Source organism: Stegostoma tigrinum, chromosome 22 (genome assembly GCF_030684315.1).
Source record: "Stegostoma tigrinum isolate sSteTig4 chromosome 22, sSteTig4.hap1, whole genome shotgun sequence".
NCBI lineage: Eukaryota > Metazoa > Chordata > Chondrichthyes > Orectolobiformes > Stegostomatidae > Stegostoma > Stegostoma tigrinum.
Window position 1 is genome coordinate 37,399,521 of NC_081375.1, and position 12,650 is coordinate 37,412,170.

The 12,650-nt window shown below is 39.2% G+C and overlaps 1 protein-coding gene across 3 annotated transcripts in view; it reads left to right on the top strand.

The window, feature by feature from the left end:
• Nucleotides 1-8,730: 8,730 nt before the first annotated feature.
• The window catches only part of zgc:171844 (uncharacterized protein LOC100151763 homolog), a 78,649-nt gene continuing 74,729 nt past the window's right edge, over nt 8,731-12,650 (top strand). Inside the window, exon 1 of one of the 3 annotated variants that reach the window (XM_048555419.2) lies at nt 8,731-8,838. In XM_048555419.2, coding sequence (XP_048411376.1) covers nt 8,823-8,838 — 16 coding nt within the window. In that variant the 5' untranslated portion in view covers nt 8,731-8,822. The remainder of the gene's footprint in view (nt 8,839-12,650) is intronic. The other 2 variants (XM_059653785.1, XM_048555422.2) reach the window with 2 other exon arrangements.

Consider the following 12,650-nt stretch of genomic DNA (forward strand, 5'->3'; position numbering starts at 1 on the left):
TCTTCAGAGTCTAACTCTTGCAGCCACAGCCTGCAACACCCCACACTAGTGACTGGACTAGATATTTTTCCGGATTTGTGCTCATGCTTTTGAACTTTAAGACACAAGTTTAGATCACTGGTCATGCCTTTTGTAGCTAATCTAACCTGTATTTCAATCTTGGAAATAACTTTGTTTATAATTAAGTCAGTTTCATTGAACTTGTCTTTTTATCAGAATACTTCTAATCTTGGCTTACCATTTAGTCTGTTGATGTTGGTCTTTGCTTCATTTATATAATCAGTTCAAAAGATGCTGTCTTTTGAGTAGGCCTGCTGTAGTTTCTAGCTGTTTCTTTATTTTGGCCATGTGCAGTATCATGTGCTATGATGTGGCTACATCTCTCTGGGAACTCTTCCTGCACCATCCTAATTGTCTTTTCTCATTATATTGCCCTCATCACATTCCAAAAATGCATCTTACCCAATTCATTACATACGTTGTCCTTGTCCTACCTTTTTTTCATGATGCTTTTTATTTTCTACCACACTCCCCAGTACGGGGCACATCAGTGGAAGCTGTCCACAGCCAATTTATACTTGCTCTAATTTCATTGGAAGACATTTCTAGCACTACATTTTAGTAAGTTCCTGTTTTGACTAAGTTGCCTGTTAACCCTTTTTGCTGGGAACTAATTGATGATATGGATATGATAAAGAAATGTTGAGGCTAGTTTTTTTTTAAAGTGAGATGTGAACAATTTCACAATTTATGCTATTCATATTTTAGATTGTATTCGAGTTTGGGAATGCTAGAGAAATAACAGAATCGTATGTTTGTCTTGGTAGATTTTTTTGTTAGGGATTTTGATCAATAGATATTATACTGGAGTTAGACTTTAAATAAAAATGGAAAATGCTGAAGATGCAATAGTGATCCCTTAGCATTTTCAAGCAAAAAGACAATGTTTAAAACTCAGAATTGATGGGAGTAAAATTGAAAATGAGCAAAGGAAAAAAATCATAAAAGTCGTGTACAGATTTGCCAACTGCAGTTAAAAGCACGCAGCTTTTTTTTTTAAACATAAACCAGAAAATGAGGTGCAAGATGATTTTTCAGTCTAATCAGTTGAGCATTAATATATTATGCTGCAGCAAGTGTTTTCTCTAATGCCAAGTATACAGTTGAGTTAGTAATCAACAGGTCAGTTAGTATGTTTAGCATTTGTAGATTAACTATTTTGTCAGCTTAAAATAGATTTATTTTTCTCATGGAGTACCTGCTTAACAGGTTGTTGGTGACTCAGTTCTTAAAGCTGTGTAAAGCAGCTGCACAAACACCAAGTTTGCATTTTTAATGCCTGGCCCTTGGTAAGTTAGTTCATCAAAGCTGCACTAAAGAACTCTGAATTCTTACAAAATCTGCCTGATATTTCTTGTTCTTGATTGTGATTCAGTAATACCTTATTAAAAAGAGCACAGCTGAATATTTGATGAGGATATGATAGACGTAGGCCCTTTTCTCATGCCATTCCATAACATTGAGTAGGCTGACATGAAGATCGACTGACTGCTTGGATGAAATTCCAGGAGGAAAATATTGCCCATTGTATGGTATGGCCATCATGAATCATTGATTTCTAGAAAGGTAGAGAATTTTTCAAAAACAAATTGTAATGGAGAGCCCCAGTAAATGCATATCCTCTGAGGACCTCCACAACATATTTTTTAAAGTTGAAAATTCTTCAGGGAATTGTTGTAGATGGAAAATCAAATAGCACAGCAGGAGGCCATTCATCTCAATTGCAATTGAATGAGCTAACTATTTGCCTTAGTATACTCAACGTTTTCTGTTTTCATGTTGGATTCTTTTGCCATCAAAATTCGTAGAATTTGAAATGAGGGAACTTTTTAAAATTTGTGACATTTTGTTCATTTTTTAAAAAATATAAATCTTTCCAGATGTTGTATTGGCTTCCCAATCCAATAGAACAGAACATTCTTAGCTAGTTGGTCAGGCAACGAGCTGATCTGTTTCAAGGACCAATATCACTTCAAGACTAGGCTTGGAGTGCTTCACTCCATCTTTCCTAACTAAGAGTCTTCCATCTTTTTAGTACTGTATGTGATGCTCTAATGAAACGTGCCAATTGCACAAGCAATAACTGAGGTTCCTTTTTTTAAGAAAGAAGCCATACAGTATGGGAGAGGGCAGGGGAGAAAAATGTTCTTGATTTGCAAAATTCAATATATCTTGTTTAGAAAAGTTTCATACACAGTTTGGAATAGAAACTTTTTAACATCTAGTGCCTTGGCCTATTAACATGCAAAGTAATTGCATAGTTTGGAGTGTGGTGAACTTAAGTCACACTTCCTTCAAGAATCAACTTTGCAATGTCAGTGCATTGAATTGTACTGTAGCATTATAATTGCAGTTAAAAACAAGATACTGTGTATAATACCTGAACTCAGTTTAAATATTTCCCTTGTACAGGTCATCAGCACTGGTGGTTTTTCATTTGAATGCTGAATACACAACTTTTTGGGAAAATGTTTTACATTTTGAGATGACTGTGTTTGAATATGTAAATATTCCATTGAAGTGTTACCTTTGAGAGAAGAAAGCACTCGCAAAAAAATGTGATCTTTCATTAAAGAGAAAAGGCTAATTCTTGGAACTAATTGGCTCCTTATTTCATTGATGTTAGTCAGTACGAAGGCAGAAATAAATAAATGCTTTATTATCTCCTTTACTGGAATTGATTTATTTTTAAAAATGTGGCACTATTTTTAAAGTTATTTCTATGTTTGGTTGAATCTCGTTGGGTTTTATTCCAGTGTTGCATTTCTGAATAATAAGAAGAAGAACAATTAGCTACATGAACAGGAAAAAAAGTCAGCTTCAAATATATTGCCTATTGAGGTTTTGTACCAGTTAAAAATGATTGAAAGGGGAAAACATTAATATACAAATCTTATTTGTGGAATATTCTTGCACTGATAAAATAAAATGAAATGTGCCTTGTTCAGGGATAGGTGGTGTATTTCTGCCTTGTAATGTTATAAATTGTGCAGTGGTTAATTGAAACTACTCTATCGAGTAACCACTGTATGTTGGCGTATTTGGTTGTAGACTAGAGCTCTAAATATTTGAAAATATATTCAATGTCTATGTACTAGAAAATTATTTATTGGACTGGTGACTGGATTTTTTTTTTAATAGATGATTTTATCTAAACCTTGTCAGTTGTCATTTTTGCCGAGTTTCGTTTAATTGTCAACTCATAGATGATATATTTTTCAATACATAAAAGCGAATTCTATTCCAGAATCAAGGTTGAAAGTCAAAAGAGGAAGGCATCAGTTGCAATAATTCCTTTAAAATATATATGCTTCAAGTTTTTGACAAAAGAAACAAAGAACAGCAGATGCTGTAAATGAGAAACAAAAATAAAACTTGCAAGAAAAACTCAGCATCTGCAGAGAGAAAGCAGAGTTTATTTTTTGGGTCCAGTGAGCCGCCTTCAGAACAGTAAAATACAGAACATTCTGAAGAAGGCTCACCAGACCTGAAAGGTTGACTCTGCTTTCTCTCCACAGATGTTGACAGACCTGCTGGGGTTTTCCTGCCATTTCTGTTTTTTGTTTTTAAGTTTTTTTTTTGACATTTTGAAAGTATAAAAATGTTTGGATTCCAATTATGAAAAAAATGTTTTGCAATATATTTGAATTGTTTCAAATTAAAAATGCAGCTTTGGTTAAGAACATTGCTTAGCCATCAATTAGAGAGTACTAGTGTATGTTTAATGTAATTTATTTTGATTTTGGTTTTCAAGAATATGATAGTAGATGTTGGTATATGTCGAACTTTGAAGCCTCTAATATTTGGTCTAGAATGATTCTAAGAGAACCTGTGGTGTCGGTGGTGATCACTGACACCAGTGATTGAAGTGTAATTGGTGTCTGATGCAAAAGGTGGGCGTGACAATTTTTACATTTTGCAATATAGACCGTATCACCTGCATGATCCTTTGTGCCCAGTTATAAGATAACTTAAAAATAAAACATGCATTTCTGTTGTCAGAGAAGAGTTGAAGCTCCCTCCTATGCACCCAGCATGTTCTGGCTGAAGGGAGAGTTGATTTAAATACTAAATATGTGCACAAACATGATTATTAGGGCTGGAAAATGGGATTGTCTTATGCCCTGGCCGACTCCTGACAAGTTTTATAGTCTGTTTAACCAGAAGAATACAGTAGAATATGTTTTATTCTGTAAGTGATTTCTCTGCTAGAGCTTTGATTTAGTTTCTGTAAGATATTGACTTTTTCTATTTGTCTGCTGCTTAATGTTCAGGCAAGATGGCTTTCGGTATATCCATATGGTTTAATTGTTAGCTTATTCAGGTTATTGCTGACTGATATCTGCATATTTTGTTCACTGGAGGAATATGCAAAAATACAATAAACAGATTTGTCTGCTGCTGCCATCATTTGCCATACGTATCTGGTAACTTCTAAATTAATTTTTTGACCATCTTGTTGAGTACCAGTAAACATGCCAGCCGGAAAGATTTTGAGGAATCCAATTTATGTTCACAAGTTCACAATTAAAAGATAATTTCTGTAATCTGTTGAAACTAGTGATTTCGGGGAAAATCCCAAGAAAACTCAAATCACCAATTTTCCGTGGTCTGAGCTATATGTGCCTGAAGTCCCAGTCAATGTGATTGACAAGCTACTCAGTTTATCAATCTTACAGAAAATTCCAATGAAAATAAAATTGAATAAGTCATTAGTTGTTGGTCTAGGCACCAGAAATGACAATGGCACACCCTGCGAACTCCTTACTAACAATGGAAATTTTTGCCAGAATTGGAAGGTTTGTCACACTTTAATCAAGATCACTTGAGTCATATTTTACAGCAAAAATCCCAGATTCCATGACCACACTAGACATGACAATAAGGACACCTTGTGAGAAATAAATTGTCCGTTGATTATATTGAGGATCTGATAACTATATAGTACTTTGTATCTGGTACAATTTGGCCAAAAAACAACCCATTTCTACTCTCATTAATAGTTCCAGTTCGTGCTTAAGCTCAGATCCATGGAATAGGAAGTTCTCTGAATAAAGACGACTGAAGTCCGTTTCATCATCTCTGCCTCTCACTGTGGTTTGTGGTACAAGAAGAGCCTCAACACGATCTGTTGCAATTTAGCAGATCCTTCAGAGATGGCAATACAGTGATTTACCATCAGTGTATTGTGCACAGGCCTCCAAACAGTAGTCAGGAGCTGGGGCTCAAGATTTACCAGGAGATAGAAAAGGTGTGTAAGAAAGGCAAAGTCACAGTGATCATGGGAGATTTCAACAAGCAGGTGGACTGGGAAAATCATGTTGGTAGTGGGTTGCAAGAAAACGAGTTTGTGGAGTGTCTGTGAGATGGCTTTTTGGAGCAGCTTGTAGTGGAACCCACAAGGGAACAGGTGATACTGGATTTAGTGTTGTGCAATGAGGCAGACTTGATAAGGAGCTTAAAGTAAAGGAATCCTGAGGAGGCAGTGATCATAAAATGATTGAATTTACCCTGCAATTTGAGAGGGAGAAGATAGAATCAGAGGCATGAGGAAGGACCTGGTCAGAATTGACTGGAAGAGGACCCTAGCAGAAAAGACAATGGAACAGCAATGGCACGAGTTTATGGGAGTAATTCAGGAGACACAGCAAAAATCCATTCCTAGGAAAAAGAAGCATGGTCCAAGGAGGATGAGGCAACCGTGGCTGACTAAGGAAGTCAGGGATGGCATGAAAGCAAAATAGACAGCATATAATGTGGCGAAGGGCAGTGGGAACCCAGAGGACTGGGAGCCTTACAAAGAACAACACAGAGCAACAAAAAATAAGGAGGGAGAAGTTTAAATATGAGGGTAAGCTAGCTGGTAATATAAATGAAGACTAACAGTTTCTTTTGATATATAAAGGGCAAAAGTGGACATTGGACCACTGGAAAATGATGGTGGAGGGATAGTAGTGGGGAACAAGGAGACGGCTGAGGAACTGAATAATTACTTTGCATCAGTCTTCACGGTGGAAGACAGCAGTTATCTCCCAAAAATTCAAGAGAGTCAGGAGGCAGAGCTGCGTACGGTGGTCATCGCCAAGGAAAAGGTGCTAGTAAAACTGATTCGTCTGAAGGTGGACAAACCACTTGAACCAGATGGACTACACCCCAGGATTCTAACAAAGATAGCTGAAGAGAGAGTGGAAGTGTTAATGATGAACTTTCAGGAATTGCTAGAGTCAGGGAGGGTCCCAGAGGACTGGAAAATTGCTAATGTGACATCCCTGTTTGAAAAGGGAGTAAGGCAAAAGACGGAAAATTACAGGCCAATTAGCCTAACCTCGGTCTTAGGTAAGATTTTGGAGTCGATTGTAAAGAATGAGATTTATGAATATTTGGAAGTGTATAGTAAAATAGAGCAAAGTCAACATGGTTTCATCAATGGGAGGTCATGCCTGACAAATCTGTTAGAATTTGAGGAAGTAATGAGCAGGGTAGACCAAGGAGAGCCAATGGATGTTACCTACCTCGACTTCAAGAAGGCCTTTGATAAGGTGCCACACAGGAGGCTGCTGAGTAAGATAAGGGCCCATGGTGTTAGATGCAAAGTGCTTGCATGGATAGAAGATTGGCTGTATGGCAGAAAGCAGACAGTAGGGATAAAGGGGTTTTTCTCAAGAAGGCAGCTGGTGACAAATGGTGTTCTGCAACTTCTCACTTTATACGCTAATGATCTAGGTGAAGGAACTGAGGGCATTCTGGCTAAGTTTGCAGATGATACAAAAAGACAGGTGGAGGGACATGTAGTATTGAGGTGGGGAAGCTGCAGAAGGATTTGGACAGGTTAGGAGAGTGGACAAAGAAGTGGCAGATGGAGTACAACATGGGAAAGCGTGAGGTCATGCACTTTGGTAAGAAGAATAAAAGCATGACTACTCTCTAAATGAGGAGAAAATTCAGAAGTCTGAAGTGCAAAGAGACTTGGGAGTTCTAGTCCAGGATTCTCTCAAAGTAAACTTGCAGGTTGAATCAGTAGTCAAGGAACGCAAATGCAATGTTGGCATTTATTTTGAGAGGGCTTGAATATAAATTGGGATGTACTACTGAAGCTTTATGAGACTCTGGTCAGGCCACATTTTGGATTATTGTGTTTAGTTTTGGGGCCCATATCTCAGGAAGGATGTACTGGTCCTGGAGTGGGTTCAAAGGAGGTTCACGAGAATGGTCCCAGGAATGGAAAGCTTAACATATGAGGAATGTTTGAGGACTCCGGGTCTATGCTCCTTGGAGTTTAGAAAGATGAGGGTGGATCTCATTGAAACTTACAGAATGGACATTGGGAAGATGCTTCCATTGGTAGGAGAGACGAGGACCTGAGTGCACGGCCTTAGAGTAAAGGGAGGACTTCTTAGAATGGTGATAAAGAGAAACCTCTGCAGCCAGAGAATGGTGAATCAATGGAATTCACTGCCACAGAAGGCTGTGGAGGCCAGATCATTGAGTACATTTAAGACCGAGATAGATAGGTTCTTGAGTATCAAGGGGATCAAGAGTTATGGGGAGAAAGCAGGAAAATGGGGTTGAGGAACTTATCAGCCATTATTGAATGGCGGAGCAGACTCGATCAGCCGAATGGCCTAATTTCTGCTATGTCTTACGGCCTATTGTGAGTCCTCGACATTGACTCCAGACTCCATCCAGATCAGTATCGGATCATATATGGTCAAGGAACCTTTTAACTGATAATCAGTTACCATCCTTTCTCAGCTGATGGATCAGTATTCCTCCATTTTCAACAAAACTTGGAAGAAGCAGTAGTTGTGGCAAGAGAACATAATTCAATCTGGATATGGAACTTAAATATCCATCACTAAAAGTGGCTCAATAGCACATACCACTTCAGGCAAATCTTGAAGGATATACCTGTTACACAGGGCTTATTGCAGGATTTGAGAGATCCAGTAAGAGAGAAGAACCTACTTTGTCCTTTTCAATCTACCAGTCGCATGCATCTATCCATGACAGCATTGGTTTAAGTGATCATCACAGTTGTTGTGAAGTCTAATTTCTTCACAGGAATACATTCCATTATGTTGTGTGTACTACCACTGTGCTCAATGATTCCGAAGCTTCAGAAAAGATCTAACAACTGAAAACTGTAAACCTATGAGTTTCTGCGGGCCATCAGCAACATAATTGCATTTAACTATAATCTTTAACCAGTTGTGCCAGTCTTCAACAATTCAATTCAGTGTGCACAGTATTAGGAAACGGCTGAAGATGCAGGATATAACCAATGAAGTGAGTACACTGTTAATTCATGATTATTACACAGCTTTTCCCCGACTGGTTAATGATCTGAAATAAAAGCTGAAATTTTAAAAAATGATCTTTTAATTAAGGATTAATGTCTCACTGAAGACCCTCAGAGCAACAACTCTGAAAGCTCTGCTCACATCTTGATAGCTGAGACATTCCACTACAGCAGCTAAGACAAATGACAACATTCTAAATCAAGTAACATTGAAATTTTTTTGTAAACAAATAAAATCCATGTGCACTACCTCCTAATGATTATGGATACTTCCTTTAAAAACAAATCTAGAATGAAGACTTGCATTGTCCCCGGGAACTAATCAATTATTTTAATTCTTTGGTAGTATAGAAGTTGAGTATTACTGAAAGAAAGGAAGCAAGAAACAAAAAAAAATTGAAGCTTTCCATCTTGCACTCATCTGGACAATTCACAAGAATACCAATATAAGGGGAAAACCAATATGTATGCAGTACGAGGTGAGTTCTGTTTTATTAGCTAATTGGACTCTGGTAGAATGTAGCAGTTTATGTTATTGACAGTTGACTGTTGAGCTTGGTTTAAATTTTAAGCCGGGGGGTTGACTTAATGATTACACCGTAAAGTTAGGAAATGGATGGGTGTGTGCATGAAATTCTGGAGTATCACAAGACTGGCTTACCTGAATCTTCACTTTATACAGTATTATTGATCAATAAAATACCGAGGGAACAAAACTTAAGTTCTATTAATTCCATGTTCTTGTCATCTGTGATTAGTAAAAGGATTTAAATTGGTTTTCACTTGCTTGTGAGACAGGCCATCTTGACAGTGGAGAGAGAAAAAAAAAACAAGTTTCAACGAGGAGGAATCGTGTTTCCATGTGTTTGAGTTGCATTACAAGTGTATCTGCACGTGCAGATAGTACTCAGGCCGTTTTGGTAATGGTAATGGCCATTTGCCTTCGTAGGAAGACTTGGTTTTTCATATTAATTCTTTTCACGCATCTGAAATTTTGTAATGTAGAATATTTCGTCCTCTACCTTTTGAAGTAAAATCTATTTAACTAAATTTTAAGAGCATAGAGCTGTGAATAACATGGTTTTCATTAGCAGCTTTAAAAAATAATGGAAGAGCAAGCTGCCGGTTCATTAACTCAAGCAAGCAAGAAGTTGGTTTGAAGTGTGTCTACTTCAATGCCAGGAGCGTCCGCAATATGGTGGGTGATCTTGCAGCATGGGTTAGTACCTGGGACATCGATGTTGTGGCCATTTCGGAGACATGGATAGAGCAGGGACAGGAATGGTGTTGCAGGTTCTGGGATTTAGATGTTTCAGTAAGAACAGAGAAGATGGTAAAAAGTTGGGTGGGGGGGGTGGGTGTGTGGCATTGTTGGTCAAGGACAATATTACAGTTGCAGAAAGGATGTTTGGGGACTCGTCAACTGAGGTATTTTGGGCTGAGGTTAGAAACAGGAAAGGTGAGGTCATCCTTTTGGAAGTTTTCTATAAGCCTCCGAATAGTTCCAGAGATGTAGAGGAAAGGATAGCTAAGATGATTCTCAATAGGAGTGAGAGAGACAGGGTAGTTGTCATGGGGGACTTCAACTTTCCAAATACTGACTGGGAACACTATTCGAGTACTATGGATGGGTCAGTTTTTGTCCAGTGTGTGCAGGAGGGCTTCCTGACACAGTATGTAGATAGGCCAACAAGGGGCAAAGCCACATTAGATTTGGTACTGGGTAATGAGCCCAGCCAGGTGTTAGATTTGGAAGTAGGTGAGCACTTTGGTGATAGAGATCACAGTTCTGTTATGTTTACTTTAGTGATAGAAAGGGATAGGTGTATACCACTGGGCAAGAGTTATAGCTGGGGAAAGACAATTACGATGAGATTAGGCAAGATTTAGGGAGCATAGGATGGGGAAGGAAACTGCAGGGGATGGGCACATTAGAAATGTGGAGCTTATTCAAAGAAAAGCTCCTGTGTGTCCTAGATAAGTATGTACCTGTCAGGCAGGGAGGAAGCTGTAGAGCGCGGGAGCCGTGGTTTACGAAGGAGGTAGAATCTCTGGCCAAGAGGAAGAAGAAGGCTTATGTTAGGATGAGATGTGAAGGCTCAGTTAGGGCGCTTGAGGGCTACGAGGTAGCCAGGAAAGACCTAAAGAGAGAGCTCAGAAGAGCCAGGAGGAGACATGAGAAGTTGGCGGATAGGATCAGGGTAAACCCTAAGGCTTTCTATAGGTATTTAAGGAATAAAAGAATGACGAAAGTAAGATTAGGGCCAATCAAGGATAGTAGTGGTAAGTTGTGTGTGGAGACAGAGGAGAGAGGGGAAGCACTAAATGAATATTTTTCAACAGTATTCACTCTAGAAAACGGCAATGTTGTAGAGGAGAATACAGAGATACAGGCTACTAGACTAGGTGGGATTGAGGTTCACAAAGAAGAGGTATTAGAAATCCTACAGAGGGTGAAGATAGATAAGTCCCCTGGGCTGGATGGATTTATCCTAGGATCCTCTGGGAAGCCAGGGAGGAGATTGCTGAGCCTTTGGCATTGATCTTTAACTCGTCATTATCTACAGGAATAGTGCCAGATGACTGGAGGATAGCAAATGTGGTTCCCCCGTTCAAGAAGGGGAGTAGAGACAATCCTGGTAATTATAGACCAGTGAGCCTTACCTCAGTTGTTGGTAAAGTGTTGGAAAAGGTTATAAGGGATAGGATTTATAATCATCTAGAAAAGAATAAATTGATTAGGGATAGTCAGCACGGTTTTGTGAAGGGAAGGTCGTGCCTCAAACCTTATTGAGTTCTTTGAGAAGGTGACCAAACAGGTAGATGAGAGTAAACCGGTTGATGTGGTGTATATGGATTTCAGCAAGGCATTCAATAAGGTTCCCCACAGTAGGCTATTGTACAAAATGCAGAGGAATGGGATTGTGGGAGATATAGCAGTTTGGATCGGAAATTGGCTTGCTGAAAGAAGACAGAGGGTGGTAGTTGATGGGAAATGTTCATCCTGGAGACCAGTTACTAGTGGTGTACCGCAAGGGTCGGTGTTGGGTCCACTGCTGTTTGTCATTTTCGTAAATGACGTGGACGAGGGCGTAGAAGGATAGGTTAGTAAATTGGCAGATGACACTAAGGTCGGTGGAGTTGTGGATAGTGATGAAGGATGCTGTAGGTTGCAGAGAGACATAGATAAGCTGCAGAGCTGGGCTGAGAGGTGGCAAATGGAGTTTAATGCAGACAAGTGTGAGGTGATACACTTTTTGGTAGGAGTAACCGGAAAGCAAAGTACTGGGCTAATGGTAAGATTCTTAGTAGTGTATGAGCAGAGAGATCTCGGTGTCCATGTACATAGATCCTTGAAAGTTGTCACCCAGGTTGACAGGGCTGTTAAGAAGGCATACAGTGTTTTAGCTTTTGTTAATAGAGGGATCGAGTTCTGGAACCAAGAGGTTATGTTGAAGCTGTACAAAACTCTGGTGCACTTGGAGTATTGTGTACAGTTCTGGTCACTGCATTATAAGAAGGATGTGGAAGCTCTGGAAAGGGTGCAGAGGAGATTTACTGGGATGTTGCCTGGTATGGAGGGAAGGTCTTACGAGGAAAGGCTGAGGGACTTGAGGCTGTTTTCATTAGAGAGAAGGTGGTTGAGAGGTGACTTAATTGAGACATATAAAATAATCAGAGGGTTAGATAGGGTGGATAGGAAGAGCCTTTTTCCTGGGATGGTGACGGCGAGCACGAGGGGGCATAGCTTTAAATTGAGGGGTGAAAGATATAGGACAGATGTCAGAGGTGGTTTCTTTACTCGGAGAGTCGTAAGGGAATGGAATGCTTTGCCTGCAACGGTAGTAGATTCACCAACTTTAGGTACATTTAAGTCATCATTGGATAAGCATATGGACGTACATGGAATAGTGTAGGTTAGATGGGCTTCAGATTGATATGACAGGTCGGCACAACATCGAGGGCCGAAGGGCCTGTAATGTTCTCTGTTCTACGTAACTCAGTCCAACGTTATAGAATATTGTGTAAGACAAGGAGATTACAGTAACATACCAGTTTCTATCAGCGTGTTCTGTAAGATTAATTACTACCTGATAGAATTATTTTCACTTAATACCCAAAGTTAAGCAATGTTTGCTTTCTGTAAACATGCTTTTTTATTGTATATTTTGTCTGCCAATAATGCAGCCTTTCATTTTCCTGGCATCAATAACTTCCAAAGCAGTCCACAACTTGGATCAGTGATTGAATCTTTTAAAGCCACCATGGCACTGCATGCGACCCGCAGGGC